Source organism: Chlorocebus sabaeus, chromosome 2 (genome assembly GCF_047675955.1).
Source record: "Chlorocebus sabaeus isolate Y175 chromosome 2, mChlSab1.0.hap1, whole genome shotgun sequence".
NCBI classification, from domain to species: Eukaryota; Metazoa; Chordata; class Mammalia; order Primates; family Cercopithecidae; genus Chlorocebus; species Chlorocebus sabaeus.
The window spans coordinates 52669944-52694394 of NC_132905.1; the positions used below are offsets into that span (position 1 = coordinate 52669944).

Genomic DNA, 24451 nt, shown 5'->3' on the forward strand with positions numbered 1-24451 from the left:
TATTTTTCGGCAGTGGCTTTTGTCAGTGTTGTTTTCCTAAATCACCCAAGAGAAACTTAGAGAACCCCAGGCTGTTTCAATAAAAGGACTTGCTTTGAATCCAGGGTACCGGTACTGAGATCCTGTTGGCCTGTGGTGTACTCACTGTGTCTAACATCTCCCGGGTATGGGCTGCTGAAACACAAAACCGAGCTCGAGCTTCTGCGAGGGGAGTGGCTGGAAATCCCACGACCACCACTCCAATTTTTTTCTCTAACATATGCCTTGCAAAAGCCCTTGAGGAAAAGCAAAAAAAGAAAAAAAAAGTGGTTAATTGGGAAAAGACAACATTATCTTGACTAAAAAAGAATATGGCTAATTGACTTCTTTTTTTCTTTTTTTATGATAATAAGTGGAAGATGATTGAAGTTTTTGAACTTCTGTCAAATACAATTGACGAATAAATGGGCAGTCAGCCACTTGGTGCCACTCATGATGGTGTGTGTGGGATTATGGGTCTGACACACTCATTAGGTAATTGTGGATATTGAGTCTTTGACATCAAGCAGAAAATGCTGATGTTTGTGACACTGGTTTAACAAATCTGCAGTGACATAAAATCCACCTGCAGGATCCCTAGGTATAAAAACCAAGCAGTTCCTATAATGCAATTCCATAAAGAATGAATCTATATTAATTGTAAACCTACATGTTTTAAAAACTTAATACCAATAACATAATGAGGAAATTTCAAGGAGCCTATACTTAATGAGTATAATGTGAAGACCAAGATCAGAGGGTCTGTAGGATCCAACCCCAAGTCAATATTCTCATTGCAGCACCAAAGATTATGTTTTCCATCAAATCAGAGATAAGAAATAGCAAGGTCTCCTGATTGTTTCATAAGTGAATGAACATACCCAGGGATGCACAGGGATAATAAACTCAGCGACTGAGTTTAAGAGGAATGGGGCAGAAGGGAGACCAGGAAAGAAGTGTTCACGCAGAGAACCTTACAGCCTATAGGATGTAAGTCATAGAACCAGAAAGCTGTTTGATGGAGGGTAAAACCTTCGTAAGCTATGATTCCTTCTATTCATCCTTCTAGTCTCTTTCTTTTCCAGAGCTAATCTCCATAACAGTTCTAGAATATCAAGCTCAAAGGCTGTAAATATCTAGTGCTGAGAGCCAAGGTCAGACAAAAAGGCATGTACTCCCAAGTGACTCTTTTTCCCCTTTGGGCTCTGTTAGTCTTTGCAGGAAAACTTAATTACTGAGTGACTTTACCCATAAGTGAGGTAAATGCCTCAGATCTGTTCTTAGCATTAAGAGATTGCTGTTGTGGGGCGGAGCAAGATGGCCGAATAGGAACAGCTCCAGTCTCCAACTCCCAGCACGAGCGACACAGAAGACCGGTGATTTCTGCATTTTCAACTGAGGTACTGGGTTCATCTCACTGGGGAGTGCCAGACGATCGGTGCTGGTCAGCTGCTGCAGCCCCACCAGCGAGAGCTGAAGCAGGGCGAGGCATTGCCTCACCTGGAAAGCGCAAGGGGGAAGGGAATCCCTTTTCCTAGCCAGGGGAACTGAGACGCACAACACCTGGAAAATTGGGTAACTCCCACCCCAATACTGCGCTTTAAGCAAACAGGCACACCAGGAGATCATATCCCACACCTGGCCGGGAGGGTCCCACACCCACGGAGCCTCCCTCATTGCTAGCACAGCAGTCTGTGATCTACCAGCAAGGCAGCACCGAGGCTGGGGGAGGGGCGCCCGCCATTGCTGAGGCTTAAGTAGGTAAACAAAGCTGCTGGGAAGCTCGAACTGGGTGGAGTTCAGAGCAGCTCAAGGAAACCTGCCTGTCTCTGTAGACTCCACCTCTGGGGACAGGGCACAGTAAACAATAACAAACGCAGCAGCTCTGCAGACGCAAACGACTCTGTCTGACAGCTTTGAAGAGAGCAGTGGATCTCCCAACACGGAGGTTGAAATCTGAGAAGGGACAGACTGCCTGCTCAAGTGGGTCCCTGACCCCTGAGTAGCCTAACTGGGAGACATCCCCCACTAGGGGCAGTCTGACACCCCACACCTCACAGGGTGGAGTACACCCCTGAGAGGAAGCTTCCAAAGCAAGAATCAGACAGGTACACTCGCTGTCCAGCAATATTCTATCTTCTGCAGCCTCTGCTGCTGATACCCAGGCAAACAGGGTCTGGAGTGGACCTCAAGCAATCTCCAACAGACCTACAGCTGAGGGTCCTGACTGTTAGAAGGAAAACTATCAAACAGGAAGGACACCTACACCAAAACCCCATCAGTACATCACCATCATCAAAGACCAGAGGCAGATAAAACCACAAAGATGGGGAAAAAGCAGGGCAGAAAAGCTGGAAATTCAAAAAATAAGAGCGCATCTCCCCCGGCAAAGGAGCGCAGCTCATCACCAGCAACGGATCAAAGCTGGACGGAGAATGATTTCGACGAGATGAGAGAAGAAGGCTTCAGTCCATCAAATATCTCAGAGCTAAAGGAGGAATTACGTACTCAGGGCAAAGAAACTAAAAATCTTGAAAAAAAAGTGGAAGAATTGATGGCTAGAGTAATTAATGCAGAGAAGCTCATAAACGAAATGAAAGAGACGAAAACCATGACACGAGAAATACGTGACAAATGCACAAGCTTCAGTAACCGACTTGATCAACTGGAAGAAAGAATGTCAGCGATTGAGGATCAAATGAATGAAATGAAGCGAGAAGAGAAACCAAAAGAAAAAAGAAGAAAAAGAAATGAACAAAGCCTGCAAGCAGTATGGGATTATGTAAAAAGACCAAATCTATGTCTGATTGGGGTGCCTGAAAGTGAGGGGGAAAATGGAACCAAGTTGGAAAACACTCTTCAGTATATCATCCAGGAGAACTTCCCCAACCTAGTAGGGCAGGCCAACATTCAAATCCAGGAAATACAGAGAACGCCACAAAGATACTCCTTGAGAAGAGCAACTCCAAGACACATAATTGCCAGATTCACCAAAGTTGAAATGAAGGAAAAAATCTTAAGGGCAGCCAGAGAGAAAGGTCGGGTTACCCACAAAGGGAAGCCCATCAGACTAACAGCAGATCTCTCGGCAGAAACTCTACAAGCCAGAAGAGAGTGGGGGCCAATATTCAACATTCCTAAAGAAAAGAATTTTAAACCCAGAATTTTATATCCAGCCAAACTAAGTTTCATAAGTGAAGGAGAAATAAAATCCTTTACAGATAAGCAAATGCTTAGAGATTTTGTCACCACTAGGCCTGCCTTACAAGAGACCCTGAAGGAAGCACTAAACATGGAAAGGAACAACCGGTACCAGCCATTGCAAAAACATGCCAAAATGTAAAGACCATCAAGGCTAGGAAGAAACTGCATCAACTAACGAGCAAAATAACCAGTTAATATCATCATGGCAGGATCAAGTTCACACATAACAATCTTAACCTTAAATGTAAATGGACTAAATGCTCCAATTAAAAGACACAGACTGGCAAACTGGATAAAGAGTCAAGACCCATCACTCTGCTGTATTCAGGAGACCCATCTCACACACAGAGACATACATAGGCTCAAAATAAAGGGATGGAGGAAGATTTACCAAGCAAATGGAGAACAAAAAAAAGCAGGGGTTGCAATACTAGTCTCTGATAAAACAGACTTTAAACCATCAAAGATCAAAAGAGACAAAGAAGGCCATTACATAATGGTAAAGGGATCAATTCAACAGGAAGAGCTAACTATCCTAAATATATATGCACCCAATACAGGAGCACCCAGATTCATAAAGCAAGTCCTTAGAGACTTACAAAGAGACTTAGACTCCCATACAATAATAATGGGAGACTTCAACACCCCACTGTCAACATTAGACAGATCAATGAGACAGAAAGTTAACAAGGATATCCAGGAATTGAACTCATCTCTGCAGCAAGCAGACCTAATAGACACCTATAGAACTCTCCACCCCAAATCAACAGAATATACATTCTTCTCAGCACCACATCGTACTTACTCCAAAATTGACCACGTAATTGGAAGTAAAGCACTCCTCAGCAAATGTACAAGAACAGAAATTATAACAAACTGTCTCTCAGACCACAGTGCAATCAAACTAGAACTCAGGACTAAGAAACTCAATCAAAACCGCTCAACTACATGGAAATTCAACAACCTGCTCCTGAATGACTACTGGGTACATAACAAAATGAAGGCAGAAATAAAGATGTTCTTTGAAACCAATGAGAACAAAGATACAACATACCAGTATCTCTGGGACACATTTAAAGCAGTGTGTAGAGGGAAATTTATAGCACTAAATGCCCACAAGAGAAAGCAGGAAAGATCTAAAATTGACACTCTAACATCGCAATTAAAAGAACTAGAGAAGCAAGAGCAAACACATTCGAAAGCTAGCAGAAGGCAAGAAATAACTAAGATCAGAGCAGAACTGAAGGAGATAGAGACACAAAAAACCCTCCAAAAAATCAATGACTCCAGGAGTTGGTTTTTTGAAAAGATCAACAAAATTGACAGACCACTAGCAAGACTAATAAAGAAGAAAAGAGAGAAGAATCAAATCGATGCAATTAAAAATGATAAAGGGGATATTACCACTGACCCCACAGAAATACAAACTACCATCAGAGAATACTATAAACACCTCTACGCAAATAAACTGGAAAATCTAGAAGAAATGGATAATTTCCTGGACACTTACACTCTTCCAAGACTAAACCAGGAAGAAGTTGAATCCCTGAATAGACCAATAGCAGGCTCTGAAATTGAGGCAATAATTAATAGCCTACCAACCAAAAAAAGTCCAGGACCAGATGGATTCACAGCTGAATTCTACCAGAGGTACAAGGAGGAGCTGGTACCATTCCTTCTGAAACTATTCCAATCAATAGAGAAAGAGGGAATCCTCCCTAACTCATTTTATGAGGCCAACATCATCCTGATACCAAAGCCTGGCAGAGACACAACAAAAAAAGAGAATTTTAGACCAATATCCCTGATGAACATCGATGCAAAAATCCTCAATAAAATACTGGCAAACCGGATTCAGCAACACATCAAAAAGCTTATCCACCATGATCAAGTGGGCTTCATCCCTGGGATGCAAGGCTGGTTCAACATTCGCAAATCAATAAACATAATCCAGCATATAAACAGAACCAAAGACAAGAACCACATCATTATCTCAATAGATGCAGAAAAGGCTTTTGACAAAATTCAACAGCCCTTCATTCTAAAAACGCTCAAAAAATTCGGTATTGATGGAACGTACCTCAAAATAATAAGAGCTATTTATGACAAACCCACAGCCAATATCATACTGAATGGGCAAAAACTGGAAAAATTCCCTTTGAAAACTGGCACAAGACAGGGATGCCCTCTCTCACCACTCCTATTCAACATAGTGTTGGAAGTTCTGGCTAGGGGAATCAGGCAAGAGAAAGAAATCAAGGGGATTCAGTTAGGAAAAGAAGAAGTCAAATTGTTGCTCTTTGCAGATGACATGATTGTATATTTAGAAAACCCCATTGTCTCAGCCCAAAATCTCCTTAAGCTGATAAGCAACTTCAGCAAAGTCTCAGGATACAAAATTAATGTGCAAAAATCACAAGCATTCTTATACACCAGTAACAGTCAAACAGAGAGCCAAATCAGGAATGAACTTCCATTCACAATTGCTTCAAAGAGAATAAAATACCTAGGAATCCAACTTACAAGGGATGTAAAGGACCTCTTCAAGGAGAACTACAAACCACTGCTCAGTGAAATAAAAGAGGACACAAACAAATGGAAGAACATACCATGCTCATGGATAGGAAGAATCAATATCGTGAAAATGGCCATACTGCCCAAGGTTATTTATAGATTCAATGCCATCCCCATCAAGCTACCAATGAGCTTCTTCACAGAATTGGAAAAAACTGCTTTAAAGTTCATATGGAACCAAAAAAGAGCCCGCATCTCCAAGACAATCCTAAGTCAACAGAACAAAGCTGGAGGCATCACGCTACCTGACTTCAAACTATACTACAAGGCTACAGTAACCAAAACAGCATGGTACTGGTACCAAAACAGAGATATAGACCAATGGAACAGAACCGAGGCCTCAGAAATAATACCACACATCTACAACCATCTGATCTTTGACAAACCTGAGAGAAACAAGAAATGGGGAAAGGATTCCCTATTTAATAAATGGTGCTGGGAAAATTGGCTAGCCATAAGTAGAAAGCTGAAACTGGATCCTTTCCTTACTCCTTATACGAAAATTAATTCAAGATGGATTAGAGACTTAAATGTTAGACCTAATACCATAAAAATCCTAGAGGAAAACCTAGGTAGTACCATTCAGGACATAGGCATGGGCAAAGACTTCATGTCTAAAACACCAAAAGCAACGGCAGCAAAAGCCAAAATTGACAAATGGGATCTCATTAAACTAAAGAGCTTCTGCACAGCAAAAGAAACTACCATCAGAGTGAACAGGCAACCTACAGAATGGGAGAAAATTTTTGCAATCTACTCATCTGACAAAGGGCTAATATCCAGAACCTACAAAGAACTCAAACAAATTTACAAGAAAAAAACAAACAACCCCATCAAAAAGTGGGCAAAGGATATGAACAGACATTTCTCAAAAGAAGACATTCATACAGCCAACAGACACATGAAAAAATGCTCCTCATCACTGGCCATCAGAGAAATGCAAATTAAAACCACAATGAGATACCATCTCACACCAGTTAGAATGGCGATCATTAAAAAGTCAGGAAACAACTGGTGCTGGAGAGGATGTGGAGAAATAGGAACACTTTTACACTGTTGGTGGGATTGTAAACTAGTTCAACCATATGGAAAACAGTATGGCGATTCCTCAAGGATCTAGAACTAGATGTACCATATGACCCAGCCATCCCATTACTGGGTATATACCCAAAGGATTATAAATTATGCTGCTATAAAGACACATGCACACGTATGTTTATTGCAGCACTATTCACAATAGCAAAGACTTGGAATCAACCCAAATGTCCATCAGTGACAGATTCGATTAAGAAAATGTGGCACATATACACCATGGAATACTATGCAGCCATAAAAAAGGATGAGTTTGTGTCCTTTGTAGGGACATGGATGCAGCTGGAAACCATCATTCTCAGCAAACTATCACAAGAACAGAAAACCAAACACCGCATGTTCTCACTCATAGGCGGGAACTGAACAATGAGATCACTTGGACTCGGGAAGGGGAACATCACACACCGGGGCCTATCATGGGGAGGGGGGAGGGGGGAGGGATTGCATTGGGAGTTATACCTGATGTAAATGACGAGTTGATGGGTGCAGTACACCAACAAGGCACAAGTATACATATGTAGCAAACCTGCACGTTGTGCACATGTACCCTACAACTTAAAGTTTAATAAATAAATTAAAAAACAAACAAACAAAAAAAGAGATTGCTGTTGTATTATTTTAGGCTGGAAGCTGACAGCACCAGAGAAACATTCCAATCACAGCTCAGGAAGAACTCTTGAACCAGACATAGAGAACAAGCCTGCTCTTCCATTCACTTGTTTTGCTGCTGAGCAGTCTGCTTTGGGTTGTTTCAGACAGAACATAGGTTATCAGATGAAGCAATGAAGACTGCAAGACCTACAAGATGCATAGCTTCTCTGGCCCCCTGGCTTGGGCGAGGCAGTATTAGCCCTTTGATTTCAACTAGGGAGGTTGGAAGGAGATGAAGCTTTCTAGCTGAGAAAGCTTGAAAACAGAGACTGTTCTTTCCCTTTCTTGATCACCCTATGGAAGGCTGCCCACAGAACTGCACAGAATGAGAGCTCATAATTGTCTGAGAAACAAGTCAAGTGCTTTTATTGCTAGAGTACAAACCACCTGACCCCTGATCTCAGGCCAGTTTTTGGGACTCCCAGAAGACTGCTTTCACTGTCTGCATGTTTCTCTTTGTACCAAAGGAAGCACGTTTTGCCAAAGAATGCAGAGCAAAATATATGACTCTGTTGATTCATTAGGCTAATCTTGTGTCTCCCTGGAGCACTTTTGAATTTAAACCTTAGACTACTAAAGCTAGTGTTCTTAAGTTAATATATATGATTGCACTGGAAATTTTATATAATGAGCCTTTGTGTTTGTACTCCCCGAAGCAATTGGCAATAGGCTGAAAGAAACTAAACTATGTGAAATAGTAATAATAATAATAATGATAATAAACATTAGCATTGCATTGTATGCAGAATCACTACTTCTTGTATAACACCATCTTCCAAGTGTATTACATGAACAGGGGAAGAAACATGCAAACCCTTTACCAAATACCAAATACAATACATTCTTGATTATTTAAGTATGTTTTATGGGTGAAATCACATTACACAGCTCTCTAGAAGATTCCAGTGGTAGACTTATATCAAGGCTTAGTTCAAAAGGATAACTTGCTACATTCTTGTTTTCATTCTGCATAGGAGGAAATGTGGAGATCACCATTCTTTAGTAAAATCAAAGGTTTTTAAATGACCAAATGAAAGAAGTGCTTCCACACTGGCTTATACAATTAACACCCTATTTCAAAAACGTCTCTACCTATAAACTTCCAACAAAGAAATATCGCAGAAGGAAACAAAGCCAGACAGCAGGGCAAACTCTTGCCAGCAACTCCTACCAGTAACAGATAATACTACCTTTTGTAACTAACCTGTTCTGTTTTGTTAGGTGAGCCAGATTTTTTTATTTCTGTTTGTAGTGATTGCTGCCTTTTGAATCACCAACGATGACATTAAAAATAGTTATACTCTGTGTTGCTTTAATGAGATGTGCATTTTTTTCCCTACGGACTAAAGCTTGAGAGATTGTGTTCTGTGTTCAAAAGAGCTCTAATTTATGAAGCCAATGAAACTGGCTTTGAATTCTGGGCTCTGCTGCCTGCAACCTGTGTGAGTCTTAGCAATTTTTTTTTTTTTAGACAGAGTTTTATGCTTGTTGCCCAGGCTGGAGTGCAGTGGTGTGATCTCGGCTCACTGCAACCTCTACCTCCCGGGTTCAAGCGATTCTTCTGTCTCAGTCTCCTGAGTAGCTGGGAGTACAGGTGCCTGCCACCATGCCCAGCTAATTTTTTTTTTTTTTTTTTTTTTTTTTTTTTGTATTTTTAGTAGAAACAGGGTTTCACCGTGTTGGCCAGGCTGGTTTCAAACTCCTGACCTCAGGTGATCCACCTGCCTCGGCCTCCTAAAATGTTGGGATTATAGGTATGAGCCACCACACCTGGCCTTAGAAAGTAATTTGACCTTTCCAAGTCTTAGCATCTTCATATATAAACTAGGGCTAAACATCCTACCCTCCATGGGTAATCACTGAGGTCTAATAGCCTTACTTAGCATACATTTAGTACTCTGTGATATGAGCTCTTCTTAAAAAACAATCTTAAGTTGAAAGAACAAGATGGTTTGACATATTATCCAGTGTATATAGCAATATGGAAGCGGAGTGTAGCAGGATCTTTACCTACTATTTTTTTCTGGACGTTTTATTTTTCGTAATGCAACCAAAAATTGTAATAATTATTTTGGAGAGCTGTGCAACCATGGTGACTCAACCTTGTACTCAGTTGAAACTGATAATGATCATCATTGTTGCAGAGTAGTAGTAGTAAAATGGCTACCACTGATTGAATGCTTAGGGCACACCAACTACTATATTAAGTGCTTTGTACACATTACTAAAAATGACATTATTAATGGCTTTATTGATTAATGCTATTAATAATGACAGCTAACACTGAATAGCTCTTATATAAGAGGTAACATGCTAACTGCTTTATGGACATCATCTTGTTTAATCTTCACAGTAACCTTATGAAATCAATACTATTATGTCCCATTTTATAAATGAGAAAGCTGGAGCTTCAAAAAGCTGAGTAACTTGTCCAAGAATCCCCAGCTAGGAAGAGGAATAATCAAATTTCTTTTTGATTCCAAACCTTTCACCACACCATAGAGCATAACTTTTATATGAAGCATATTGTTCATAGCATATTGTATGAATTCTTGAAGTTATGTGCATTTGTTTTCACTACTTACGGACTCTTCCCATTGGGTTGGTTCAGTTTTCCAACCTGTTGGAATTCTAATTCTGGCTTTTATTATTAAAGTTGGAACTATCCAGAACACTCCCTACTGTCAGTGTAACACTCCAGAATTATGTGTGTTTTACCTTGGACACGTTTATTTTCAGCGCCTTCTTTTGAGCTAATGATAAAATATTAGATAAACCTGAGCTAAGTTTGGACTATTTCTTCCAACACACATCATTTCCCCAATCATTTTGAATAAATGTATGTGTGTCTGTGCATGTGTGTGTGTTTGTGTGTCTTCAAAAATCAGGTGGTTAAAGGCCTTTGGATTGTCTGCTACTTTCAGTCACCGTTGTCACCCCTCCTTGACATTATCACAGAGCAGTACGATGTATAACATTTTTGTGGCACATTATGTCCTCAGACACTTCAGGCACTGTTTTCCTGACCCAGATCTGTGAACAAAGGGCCAACTGGTGGGAATGATGTGGCACGCTAAAAACTCATGCGTGTTTTAACTGCTTGTGATTTTGCTTGGGTAAAATGACCCAAGACATAGTCTGAAGAATCAGTCTTTTAGGAACTTAAAACTCAGTCTTGCCCTCCGTGAGTTTTCACGAGTAAGCCCCAAGCCTCTTTGATTGGTATTTTTCTATACTTCAAGTACTCTGCCAATCTAGTCAGGCTATTAGAGAGTCAAACAAAGTTCCAGCAATGGGTTACACTGGAGGGGAGTTAGGACCACTAGAATCTGATGCATAGTATGTTGAATTTCTATCATGTGCTTGGTCAGAGACACAAACATTTTACCTTTAGAAAGGATTTTAGTTAACTTCCTTTTTTTTTGAGACAGGGTCTCATTCTATCACCCAGTCACCTAGACTGGAGTGCAGTGGCACAATCTCAGCTCACTGCAACCTCTGCCTCCTGGGGTCAAGTGATCCTCCTGCTTCAGCCTCCTTAGTAGCTAGGACTACAGGCATGCACCACCACGTCCACCTAATTTTTGTATTTTTAGTAGAGACGGGGTTTCACCATGTTGGCCAGTCTGGTCTCGAACTCCTGACCTCAGGTGATCCCCCTGCCTCAGCCTCCCAAAGTGCTGGGATTACAAGCATGAGCCAATGTGCTCTGCCAGTTAAATTCCTCTTAACAACATGTAAATAGTCTAATTACATTAGTCTCTAGTAGGTTGGAGAAGGACTCACGTATAAAATTGTCCCTGCCAAACTGACAAAAAGTCATGTTCTCCTCTTTATACAGTTGTTGCTAATGCTCAGTTTCAAAGTTGCAATCAAGTAAACAACCCCCAAACAGGTTCACAGTAAGGGCATGAGAAACTGAGCATGAGCTTCAATGTGAGCCTTGGTTTGGGTTTTTGCATCTTAGTTTTACTGCTGTTTGACTTGTGTGACTTGGGGCAGGTTGCTTAACTGCTCTCAGCCTCAGCTTCCCCATGCTTGAAGTGAGAATGGCCTCTTCTGAGGATGGCCACAGAGTTCAATGGGAGAAAGCACAGAGCCTGATCACATTGTTTTGATGGTAATATGGGGAGAGATGATCTTCAGAAGTTCTCCCTGAGAATGGTCTAGGGTCAGAAGGAGGCTCAGGAGCGTGCTTAATTTACAGGTGAGGCTGAGGGAGATAAGTGATTTCCCTAATTTCACAGGACTTGAATTTAGGGAGAGAGCTCAATCTTAGCACCTGGTTCCCTTTCTGTAAGACCTGTGGGAAGGGTCTAGCTGATAGGCTGGCAGGTGGCTTCTGAGCAGCTGTATGAGTGAATTCTGAACTCAATCACCCCATTCCAAATGTATAATCTAACGCCTGTGCCAAAAAGCCATCTTAGGTCACCTTGGGGTTTAGGTGTGATTATGAGATGCCTTGGATACTTACGCTACTTTACCAGGCATGTAAAGAAGTAGAGGAACAACAGGAGAATTCTCATTGCCATAGATAATGAATCCCATTTCCTGCAGTCTTTGTCTGAAGTATCTTGTGTTTTTCGCAAGTTGCCGTACTCTCTGCAACCCTGAAAAGAGACAGGTGTGAAATCCATCAATTCCCACTAGAAAGAGGGAAGTAAAGTTCAGGTCAACTTGGCAAGCATCTCTAAGTCTTTCTGCAGGTCAGCAGCACTAGCTGGGAGGAGGAAGTAGGGAAGGGAGATATCTCCTGGGGAGTAGGTGTGGGCACTGATGCCCAGGTACTGCACTGAACCTGGAAGGCAGGAAGAGAGGTAGATGATGCTATGAGGTGTTGCAAGCAACTGAAGCCAGGCTATGCTAGAAGGCCAGTGGGAGGCAGGGGAGGTACCTATTTTTTATAGACTCTGTGCGAAGTACCTTAAAAACACCAACATGAGAGAAGGGAGTGTGATTAGAAGTAACATAACCACTTCCCCCCACCCCCCACGCTTCATAGCAGATATTGGTAGATGCTTTTTAGCTAAACTGAATTGGCTAATTAAATTGTCCCTCATTTAAATCTCTAACCAAAGGATCCTTCATCCAATCTGAATTTGTAGGGATAGCACATTCATAGACAAAGGTAAGTCCTGCTGAGATCAGGGCTGTTTTTTGAGGCATTTGGTGGTACACTAACAGAAGGGAGGAAAGAGGGGGACTCCTGCTTTCCCAAGCCAGAAAAAAGGACAACATTGACCCAAAACAGAAGGACAAGTAAAGTACATACAGGGATCCATGTCAAGGTTATTGGTGCTTCAGCTCTAAGTCTTATATCCTGTGTCTTAAGTGTGTGTCCCAGTGCAGTGTTCACACATGTGAGATGTTAAAGTGATGAAAGAGCAGAAAGTCCCATCCTGAAGATGCCTGTCTACTCGGGTCCTGCTTCAAAATAGGTGGGTAAGTAAGCCAGCCAAAGCTAGATAGTGTTTGCTCAATAAGAATGAATAGGATTAAACACTGAAGTCCCCTAGAAATCAGCTCAAAGTTTGCATTTGATGCAGGATTGCTGCTGGGCAGGAATATGTCACTACAGTCTTATATCTTACTGGTTGTCTTTAGCAGACCTCCATTCTGAGTAGTGAGCTGTTCAGACGAACTGGTCAGAGATTCTGCTCTAGAGGTTATACAATGTTTTGAACATCACTCATGGGTGTTTGTAACTCTTCAGATGGAAATAGGGTAAACATTTCAGTAAACATGTCAATCACAGTCATCTGGTCTCTTCTTAGGGAAATAGCCCCAGATTGTGCCTTGACAAAGGATTGAGCAGTGGGCATCTTGTGCTCAGCATCCTTCTCCAGAGAATCATACTGTTTGAGTAGGGTTGGCCCTGACTTTCCTCTTTTCCACAAGGTAGTATGAGGGCCAGTCTTGATCAGTTGGAATATTTCATCCCCCTGATTATTGGTTTGATGATGGAGCACAACTAGGGACTATTTGAGTCTTTCTTTCAGATTGACTGAGGAAGAAGTGTAAGCATCAAATAATTATAAAGCTGCATCTTTGTCCTCTCCTGGAGGAAGCCTGCTTGAGAATGACATTGACTCACATAGAAGTCACTGCGCAGGACACTGAGAGTCCTGATGGCATCATCTGAACCTTTGGGTCTAGCTGTGCCTAAGCCAGACCATTTTTTTAGACTTCCCTGCGGTATGAGCCAATACATTTCCTCTTCTGCCTCCTATAACCAAATGTGTCCTGACTAATTCAAGTGGTGGCTACTAATTGGATCAAGTAGCCTCTAAAGGACAATAATAATATCAACAACAACAATAATTATAGCTCACCCATACGTGATGTCACCATTGTTATAAGCTCTTGACATTTATTGATTTAGTCGTCACAACAACCAAATTGGTATAAGAACTGTAATCCTATGTTATACACAAGAAGAAGCCAAGTAACTTACACAAATTTACATAGTTGGTAGGTGACCAAGCCAAAATTGTTGTTAGTCCCTCCACTGTAATGCTCTGCCCGGGTAAGGGATGGTGGTAATCGGTTCTTCTAAAGATCAATAAAACTCTCATTTCTGCCAGCTGTTTGTATTATGATTTATATATATATATAATATATATATAAATACATATAAAATATATTATATATATTAAAAAAAGGGGGGGCGGAGCAAGATGGCCGAATAGGAACAGCTCCAGTCTCCAACTCCCAGCGCGAGCGACACAGAAGACCGGTGATTTCTGCATTTTCAACTGAGGTACTGGGTTCATCTCACTAGGGAGTGCCTGACAATCGGTGCTGGTCAGCTGCTGCAGCCCGACCAGCGAGAGCTGAAGCAGGGCGAGGCATCGTGTCACCTGGGAAGCACACGGGGGAAGGGAATCCCTTCTCCTAGCCAGGGGAACTGAGACACCCAACATCTGGAAAATTGGGTAACTCCCACCCCAATACTGCGCTTTAAGCAAACAGGCACACCAGGAGATTATATCCCACACCTGGCCGGGAGGGTCCCACGCCCACGGAGCCTCCCTCATTGCTAGCACAGCAGTCTGCGATCTAAGGGCAAGGCAGCAGGGAGGCTGGGGGGGTGCCCGCCATTGCTGAGGTTTAAGTAGGTAAACAAAGCTGCTGGGAAGCTCGAACTGGGTGGAGCTCACAGCAGCTCAAGGAAACCTGCCTGTCTCTGTAGACTCCACTTCTGGGGACAGGGCACAGATAAACAACAACAAAAGCAGCAGAAACCTCTGCAGACGCAAACGACTCTGTCTGACAGCTTTGAAGAGAGCAGTGGATCTCCCAACATGGACGTTGAGATCTGAGAAGGGACAGACTGCCTGCTCAAGTGGGTCCCTGACCCCTGAGTAGCCTAACTGGGAGACATCCCCCACTAGGGGCAGTCTGACACCCCACACCTCACAGGGTGGAGTACACCCCTGAGAGGAAGCCTCCAAAGCAAGAATCAGACAGGTACACTCGCTGTTCAGCAATATTCTATCTTCTGCAGCCTCTGCTGCTGACACCAAGGCAAACAGGGTCTGAAGTGGACCTCAAGCAATCTCCAACAGACCTACAGCTGAGGGTCCTGACTGTTAGAAGGAAAACTATCAAACAGGAAGGACACCTACACCAAAACCCCATCAGCATGTCACCATCATCATCAAAGACTAGAGGCAGATAAAACCACAAAGATGGGGAAAAAGCAGGGCAGAAAAGCTGGAAATTCAAAAAATAAGAGCGCATCTCCCCTGGCAAAGGAGCGCAGCTCATCGCCAGCAACGGATCAAAGCTTGATGGAGAATGACTTTGACGAGATGAGAGAAGAAGGCTTCAGTCCATCAAACTTCTCAGAGCTAAAAGAGGAATTACGTACTCAGCACAAAGAAATTAAAAATCTTGAAAAAAAAAGTGGAAGAATTGATGGCTAGAGTAATTAATGCAGAGAAGGTCATAAACGAAATGAAAGAGATGAAAACCGTGACACGAGAAATACGTGACAAATGCACAAGCTTCAGTAACCGACTCGATCAACTGGAAGAAAGAGTATCAGCGATTGAGGATCAAATGAACAAAATGAAGCCAGAAGAGAAACCAAAAGAAAAAAGAAGAAAAAGAAATGAACAAAGCCTGCAAGAAGTATGGGATTATGTAAAAAGACCAAATCTACATCTGATGGGGTGCCGGAAAGTGAGGGGGAAAATGGAACCAAGTTGGAAAACACTCTTCAGGATATCATCCAGGAGAACTTCCCCAACCTAGTAGGGCAGGCCAACATTCAAATCCAGGAAATACAGAGAACGCCACAAAGATACTCCTCGAGAAGAGCAACTCCAAGACACATAATTGCCAGATTCACCAAAGTTGAAATGAAGGAAAAAATCTTAAGGGCAGCCAGAGAGAAAGGTCGGGTTACCCACAAAGGGAAGCCCATCAGACTAACAGCAGATCTCTCGGCAGAAACTCTACAAGCCAGAAGAGAGTGGGGGCCAATATTCAACATTCTTAAAGAAAAGAATTTTAAACCCAGAATTTCATATCCAGCCAAACTAAGTTTCATAAGTGAAGGAGAAATAAAATCCTTTACAGATAAGCAAATGCTTAGAGATTTTGTCACCACTAGGCCTGCCTTACAAGAGACCCTGAAGGAAGCACTAAACATGGAAAGAAACAACCGGTACCAGCCATTGCAAAAACATGCCAAAATGTAAAGACCATCGAGGCTAGGAAGAAACTACATCAACTAACGAGCAAAATAACCAGTTAATATCATCATGGCAGGATCAAGTTTACACATAACAATATTAACCTTAAATGTAAATGGACTAAATGCTCCAATTAAAAGACACAGACTGGCAAACTGGATAAAGAGTCAAGACCCATCACTCTGCTGTATTCAGGAGACCCATCTCACACACAGAGACATACATAGGCTCAAAATAAAGGGATGGAGGAAGATTTACCAAGCAAATGGAGAACAAAAAAAAAGCAGGGGTTGCAATACTAGTCTCTGATAAAACAGACTTTAAACCATCAAAGATCAAAAGAGACAAAGAAGGCCATTACATAATGGTAAAGGGATCAATTCAACAGGAAGAGCTAACTATCCTAAATATATATGCACCCAATACAGGAGCACCCAGATTCATAAAGCAAGTCCTTAGAGACTTACAAAGAGACTTAGACTCCCACACAATAATAATGGGAGACTTCAACACCCCACTGTCAACATTAGACAGATCAACGAGACAGAAAGTTAAGGATATCCAGGAATTGAACTCATCTCTGCAGCAAGCAGACCTAATAGACATCTATAGAACTCTCCACCCCAAATCAACAGAATATACATTCTTCTCAGCACCACATGGCACTTATTCCAAAATTGACCACATAATTGGAAGTAAAGCACTCCTCAGCAAATGTACAAGAACAGAAATTATAACAAACTGTCTCTCAGACCACAGTGCAATCAAACTAGAACTCAGGACTAAGAAACTCAATCAAAACCGCTCAACTACATGGAAACTGAACAACCTGCTCCTGAATGACTACTGGGTACATAACGAAATGAAGGCAGAAATAAAGATGTTCTTTGAAACCAATGAGAACAAAGATACAACATACCAGAATCTCTGGGACACATTTAAAGCAGTGTGTAGAGGGAAATTTATAGCACTAAATGCCCACAAGAGAAAGCAGGAAAGATCTAAAATTGACACTCTAACATCACAATTAGAAGAACTAGAGAAGCAAGAGCAAACACATTCAAAAGCTAGCAGAAGGCAAGAAATAACTAAGATCAGAGCAGAACTGAAGGAGATAGAGACACAAAAAACCCTCCAAAAAATCAATGAATCCAGGAGTTGGTTTTTTGAAAAGATCAACAAAATTGACAGACCGCTAGCAAGACTAATAAAGAAGAAAAGAGAGAAGAATCAAATTGACGCAATAAAAAATGAGAAAGGGGATATCACCACTGACCCCACAGAAATACAAACTACCATCAGAGAATACTATAAACACCTCTACGCAAATAAACTAGAAAATCTAGAAGAAATGGATAATTTCCTGGACACTTACACTCTTCCAAGACTAAACCAGGAAGAAGTTGAATCCCTGAATAGACCAATAGCAGGTTCTGAAAATGAGGCAATAATTAATAGCCTACCAACCAAAAAAAGTCCAGGACCAGATGGATTCACAGCTGAATTCTACCAGAGGTACAAGGAGGAGCTGGTACCATTCCTTCTGAAACTATTCCAATCAATAGAAAAAGAGGGAATCCTCCCTAACTCATTTTATGAGGCCGACATCATCCTGATACCAAAGCCTGGCAGAGACACAACAAAAAAAGAGAATTTTAGACCAATATCCCTGATGAACATCGATGCAAAAATCCTCAATAAAATACTGGCAAACCGGATCCAGCAGCACATCAAAAAGCTTATCCACTATGATCAAGTGGGCTTCATCCCTGGGATGCAAGGCTGGTTCAACATTCACAAATCAATAAACGTAATCCAGCATATAAACAGAACCAAAGACAAGAACCACATGATTATCTCAATAGATGCAGAAAAGGCCTTTGACAAAATTCAACAGCCCTTCATTCTAAAAACTCTCAATAAATTCGGTATTGATGGAACGTACCTCAAAATAATAAGAGCTATTTATGACAAACCCACAGCCAATATCATACTGAATGGGCAAAAACTGGAAAAATTCCCTTTGAAAACTGGCACAAGACAGGGATGCCCTCTCTCACCACTCCTATTCAACATAGTGTTGGAAGTTCTGGCTAGGGCAATCAGGCAAGAGAGAGAAATCAAGGGGATTCAGTTAGGAAAAGAAGAAGTCAAATTGTTGCTCTTTGCAGATGACATGATTGTATATTTAGAAAACCCCATCGTCTCAGCCCAAAATCTCCTTAAGCTGATAAGCAACTTCAGCAAAGTCTCAGGATACAAAATTAATGTGCAAAAATCACAAGCATTCTTATACACCAGTAACAGACAAACAGAGAGCCAAATCATGAATGAACTTCCATTCACAATTGCTTCAAAGAGAATAAAATACCTAGGAATCCAACTTACAAGGGATGTAAAGGACCTCTTCAAGGAGAACTACAAACCACTGCTCAGTGAAATAAAAGAGGACACAAACAAATGGAAGAACATACCATGCTCATGGATAGGAAGAATCAATATCGTGAAAATGGCCATACTGCCCAAGGTTATTTATAGATTCAATGCCATCCCCATCAAGCTACCAATGAGTTTCTTCACATAATTGGAAAAAACTGCTTTAAAGTTCATATGGAACCAAAAAAGAGCCCGCATCTCCAAGACAATCCTAAGTCAACAGAACAAAGCTGGAGGCATCACGCTACCTGACTTCAAACTATACTACAAGGCTACAGTAACCAAAACAGCATGGTACTGGTACCAAAACAGAGATATAGACCAATGGAACAGAACCGAGGCCTCAGAAATAATACCACACATCTACAGCCATCTGATCTTTGACAAACCTGAGAGAAACAAGAAATGGGGAAAGGATTCCCTATTTAATAAATGGTGCTGGGAAAATTGGCTAGCCATAAGTAGAAAGCTGAAACTGGATCCTTTCCTTACTCCTTATACGAAAATCAATTCAAGATGGATTAGAGATTTAAATGTTAGACCTAATACCATAAAAACCCTAGAGGAAAACCTAGGTAGTACCATTCAGGACATAGGCATGGGCAAAGACTTCATGTCTAAAATACCAAAAGCAATGGCAGCAAAAGCCAAAATTGACAAATGGGATCTCATTAAACTAAAAAGCTTCTGCACAGCAAAAGAAACTACCATCAGAGTGAACAGGCAACCTACAGAATGGGAGAAAATTTTTGCAATCTACTCATCTGACAAAGGGCTAATATCCAGAACCTACAAAGAACTCAAACAAATTTACAAGAAAAAAACAAACAACCCCATCAAAAAGTGGGCAAAGGATATGAACAGACATTTCTCAAAAGAAGACATTCATACAGCCAACAGACACATGAAAAAATGCTCCTCATCACTGGCCATCAGAGAAATGCAAATTAAAACCACAATGAGATACCATCTCACACCAGTTAGAATGGCGATCATTAAAAAGTCAGGAAACAACTGGTGCTGGAGAGGATGTGGAGAAATAGGAACACTTTTACACTGTTGGTGGGATTGTAAACTAGTTCAACCATTATGGAAAACAGTATGGCGATTCCTCAAGGATCTAGAACTAGATGTACCATATGACCCAGCCATCCCATTACTGGGTATATACCCAAAGGATTATAAATCATGCTGCTATAAAGACACATGCACACGTATGTTTATTGCGGCACTATTCACAATAGCAAAGACTTGGAATCAACCCAAATGTCCATCAGTGACAGATTGGATTAAGAAAATGTGGCACATATACACCATGGAATACTATGCAGCCATAAAAAAGGATGAGTTTGTGTCCTTTGTAGGGACATGGATGCAGCTGGAAACCATCATTCTTAGCAAACTATCACAAGAACAGAAAACCAAACACCGCATGTTCTCACTCATAGGTGGGAACTGAACAATGAGATCACTTGGACTTGGGAAGGGGAACATCACACACCGGGGCCTATCATGGGGAGGGGGGAGGGGGGAGAGGGGAGGGATTGCATTGGGAGTTATACCTGATGTAAATGACGAGTTGATGGGTGCTGACGAGTTGATGGGTGCAGCACAGCAACATGGCACAAGTATACATATGTAACAAACCTGCACGTTATGCATATGTACCCTAGAACTTAAAGTGTAATAATAATAAAAAATAAATTAAAAAAAAAAAGAAAATGATCTCTTACATGTGGAATAAAGATCTCCGGTATTGTCTCAAAAAGAAATATATATATATACACACACACACACACATATATATATATATATATATATATTTTTTTTTTTTTTTTTTTTGAGTAGAGGCAGTTGAGAGTTGAAGGCTGAGCAAGTGCTTGATGGACTCACGTTGTGAGTGGTTGGGTAAGGTATCGCTAGCATAGGATATCGCTAGGTTGGAGTCTAGGGCCCCCTTCACTTTAGGTAGAGGTCCTGAAGGGCTGTGTGCAAGGAGCGAGGGTGAACCAGGTATAGACAAGCTCCCAAAGGCACTTTCTTTACCCAGACATCTAACATTTTTTCACTAGTCTCTATCACTCCCAAAATACTTCAAATATTCCTTTAAGTTTTCCTTTGCTCATTGGGCCTAAATGGACTTAACTTCTGTGATACCTTAATTGTGTTAATGATACGGTATATTCAGAGAAATGGAGATTTAGTTGAGTGGAACACAGACCAAGGAGCAAGATGCTAAATGCCCCGATCGTCCATGCTTGTTTTCTGTTACTTTCTTTTTCCCAACTCCAGTTCTCAAGGATGATCCCTCCCCAACTCTGCCAGCTCCCAGTAGGCAGATTGGGATGGAGAGATCATCCGGCTTATTGTTCTTTCCTAGGGATGCTGACATCTCAGCCCCTCTATCCTGACCACAGACAATGAATGGAGCATGCCCTTGACCCAAAGGCAGTCCACTTTGGTGTTTGCAAGGAAGCCATACATTGGTCTATCATAGGAGCTTTGAAAAAGAGACAATAAATATAAATTAAACAAACCAGATCTTCTTGCTATTACAGTGTGGATGTGAAAAATCTAGAGAGGATGGTAGTAAAAGTTAGTTGGTAGTAAGAGTAGAAATCGAAAGACATAGAAAAAACGCTTATTAGCAGAATCTGTGAGACAGAGTAAACTATTGGTTGGTAGAAGTTGTGGCTACCTATAAAGAAGAGAGGTGGGCAGTTCAAGGTTAGTCAGTAACAATAGGAATAGTAAGATATAAAAACAGAAGAGCTTATAGTCTTGTGAGAGAAACAGACATTAATCAAATAATCACACAAATGGTTGTAAAATTGCAACTCTGATGAGCAGTGTAGAGAAATGTTATGTGGTGTTATGAGAGCTCATAAGAGGGAGACTGGACCAAATCTGAAAAAAATCAATAAACGATGAATGAACAAAGATCCAAAGGATGAGCAAGTATTAACCACACAAAAAGCTAAAGGAGAGTATTCCAGGCCTAGCAAATAGGTGCAATGGTCTTGTGGTTTGTAGAAGAACACAGAAGTTGTGAACAAGGCAAGATGTAGTTGAGGGTGGGACAAGATGAGGCTGGAAAGATGAATGGATTGTCTAAAAAAGAAAAAATGAGGTGAGACTATAGGGATTGAAGAATCCCACACTTGATGATCGGAACGAGTAGGAATAAGATGAATTTGAAAGGGAGACAAAATAGTGCAACCAGAGAGGGAGAAAACAAAGCCGGACATAGAATAGTGTTCCTTGGTTTTATCAACATGACAACTCATTGACAACCTTTACTTTGGAGTCCCTGGATGGAACTTTGATTTTAAAGAAAGAAACAGGTAGTTCCAAGTATGGTTTCTTAGTTCATATTCCTTTCAAAATCCCCAATTCTAAATTTGCAATGTGAATACAAGTAAGAAATCCAGAGACGCGTAGAAACATCTGTGTGTGTCTCTCTCTATATATATGCTTAGACACAGTCTCCTTTGTGCTAAGAAAAAGAAATTTTATAACATGCTGGTGTGTCCCTTGGAAACTTGTATGTTTACAGAGCTTATTGGAAGTGCAGGATTAGAAATTAAGAAGGAGAATATTTGCCTTACTTAAGAAAAATCACCCATACATTGAAACTGTGTTTAGAGAGTTAAGAACATGTGGAGTAGGGGGAGATTGTGGACAGAAGGAAAGGAAAAGAGAGCTATGGTAAGGACTGTTTTAAAGGTGATTGAAATCAAGGCACAGAGATACATCTCAGCCACCAAAATATATTCCATATGGCCTGTCCCCGTGTGCATTCAGCACTTTTGTGGCTCATTAGCTACACAATGAACAGATGACTTAATCAGGCTGGGCCTGATGATTCCTACATGTTCCCCCTTGAAGTCTAGAAGGATTTCCTGGCCTGGAAGTGCCTGAGTGGCTTCAATTGCTTTTCCCAATGGCATTATCTTTGCACTTGCCTATAATGATTCATCTATCATTGGCTGCCTAGCTACTTAATTGGCCCCGGCTGTCCCTGCTTCCTTGATTAACCCAAGAAACTGGATCATCAGCTAATGTCACCATTTCACTGCTTCCAGATCCTTCAGAGACTTTACCGAACAGATGATGTCCAGGGGTCTCTGACGCCTAAGAACTAAATGTTTTATTCTTCCCTATCTTTCCTATCTTTGAACCATTCAGCACAGCATGGCTGACAAGCCATTACGACACACTTTGTGGTTGCCACACTTTCTCATATAGGTCACTACAAATGCCTTTGAGGTCTTTTGCGTTTGCCAAGATACAGCTCCTTTCAATTACTGTATTGCTCATTCTTCAAAATTGAAAACATTCTCATACTCTTCGAAGGCCTAGGGACAGAGGTGGAATTTGTACATATAAAACGCTACTCATCTAAACAGGATGCAAATGATTTTATTAATTACATTGGGCTTTGAGATTCTTGCTTGAAGAGTGATTTGCAAAAGTAGAAGCAATATTTGGTGCATGTTCTTTTGTACAGGGACAGGCTATGCTAGGATGGCAAAGGGAAGCTTTGGAGATTGGGCACTGCGGCCACATCCCCTTCAAGACACTCAGAGTCCCCAATTAAGTAGTTTCTGATCCTTCTTCTACATATTACACAGAAGACAGGGAAAGTCCCTACTCACGTAAATAAGTGAATGAAAAAATCTCTTATGTAGCCTTCTGCAGAGTTTCCATAAGTATTTGTCATATTTTGGATTCTCTGAGGAGGCTGTTGAGTGGAAAAGGAATAGGCTTTGGAGTTAAGTGGAATGGGAATCAAACTCCACATGGACAGCATAAAATCTAAAAATCTCAGTTTTAGCTGTAAATTACAGATAAGCTTATCTTACAGGAAAATTGGGAGAAATCAAGAAGTTAATGTAGGAAAAGTGCTTAGTACTGTATCTGGCATTTGGTAGGTCCTTGAAAGGGGAATTGCCATTTTCTGCTGGACAATAGTTCTCTGCAGCCTCAGTGCCATCTCACAGTCATCTGGAGAGCTTGGCAAACCTTATGTCCAGGCTGCACCCCAGACCCATTAAATCAGGATCTCTGGGGATGGGACCTGGCATGAGTTTTGGATTTAACAAGGCTCAGCCAAGCAGACTGGGATGTCTCAGAAATAGCTGCCATTTCTGGTCCACCTCTAGGGCCATGCATGGCCTTTTCTGGGTATCTGAATGCAACCTGGCTGAGCTATGCTCCTACACTGGATGTGACAAATAAAAATGGGCATATGTGGTAGCCTCTTGTTTGGCATGATTACTTCCCAGCAGTTCCCGAGTGCTCAGTTTCCTGAGATACCTTTTTGTGGGGGTGACCTGCTCTCCTGATGGCTACGTGCTCTGAAGCTTTCACTCATCTTAAGATCAGCCTTCCTGTCAACCCCACCCCTCTCATGAGGGTGGTTAAATCAAGGGTGAACCTACCCTGGCTGATGACCTGTCTGTTCCTGTTCTATCTCCTCTGATTTCTGTCTTTGCTGGCTTTGAGAGATAGGCTAGGTTAACAGAGGCCACAAATACTTTAACCTCCCCTCCGATGCTGTTAAAACAAAACCAGCTGGGTCAGGGGAAGAAAAACAAATAAAACACAAAGCCTCTTACTACAAAGCTTTGCAGTCCCCTAATAAAAACAATGGTCAGTGGCATTTCCAAAAATATGTTTAGGACAACTCAGTCTCCCAGAGGCCCAGAAGGAATTACAGATGGTGGAAACTACCAGAATGACCTGTCTTAAAGAAGGAAAATTTCTTCTCT

The 24451-nt window shown here is 41.4% G+C and overlaps 1 protein-coding gene across 2 annotated transcripts in view; it reads right to left on the reverse strand.

The window, feature by feature from the left end:
• SPTLC3 (serine palmitoyltransferase long chain base subunit 3) overlaps positions 1-24451 on the reverse strand; it is a 194543-nt gene that overhangs the window by 9008 nt on the left and 161084 nt on the right. For both annotated transcript variants that reach the window (XM_073008457.1, XM_073008455.1), the window contains 2 exons: positions 12014-12149; positions 146-275 (listed from right to left, as the gene is read on the reverse strand). In XM_073008457.1, the coding sequence (XP_072864558.1) occupies positions 146-275; positions 12014-12149 (266 nt within the window). The remainder of the gene's footprint in view (positions 1-145; positions 276-12013; positions 12150-24451) is intronic.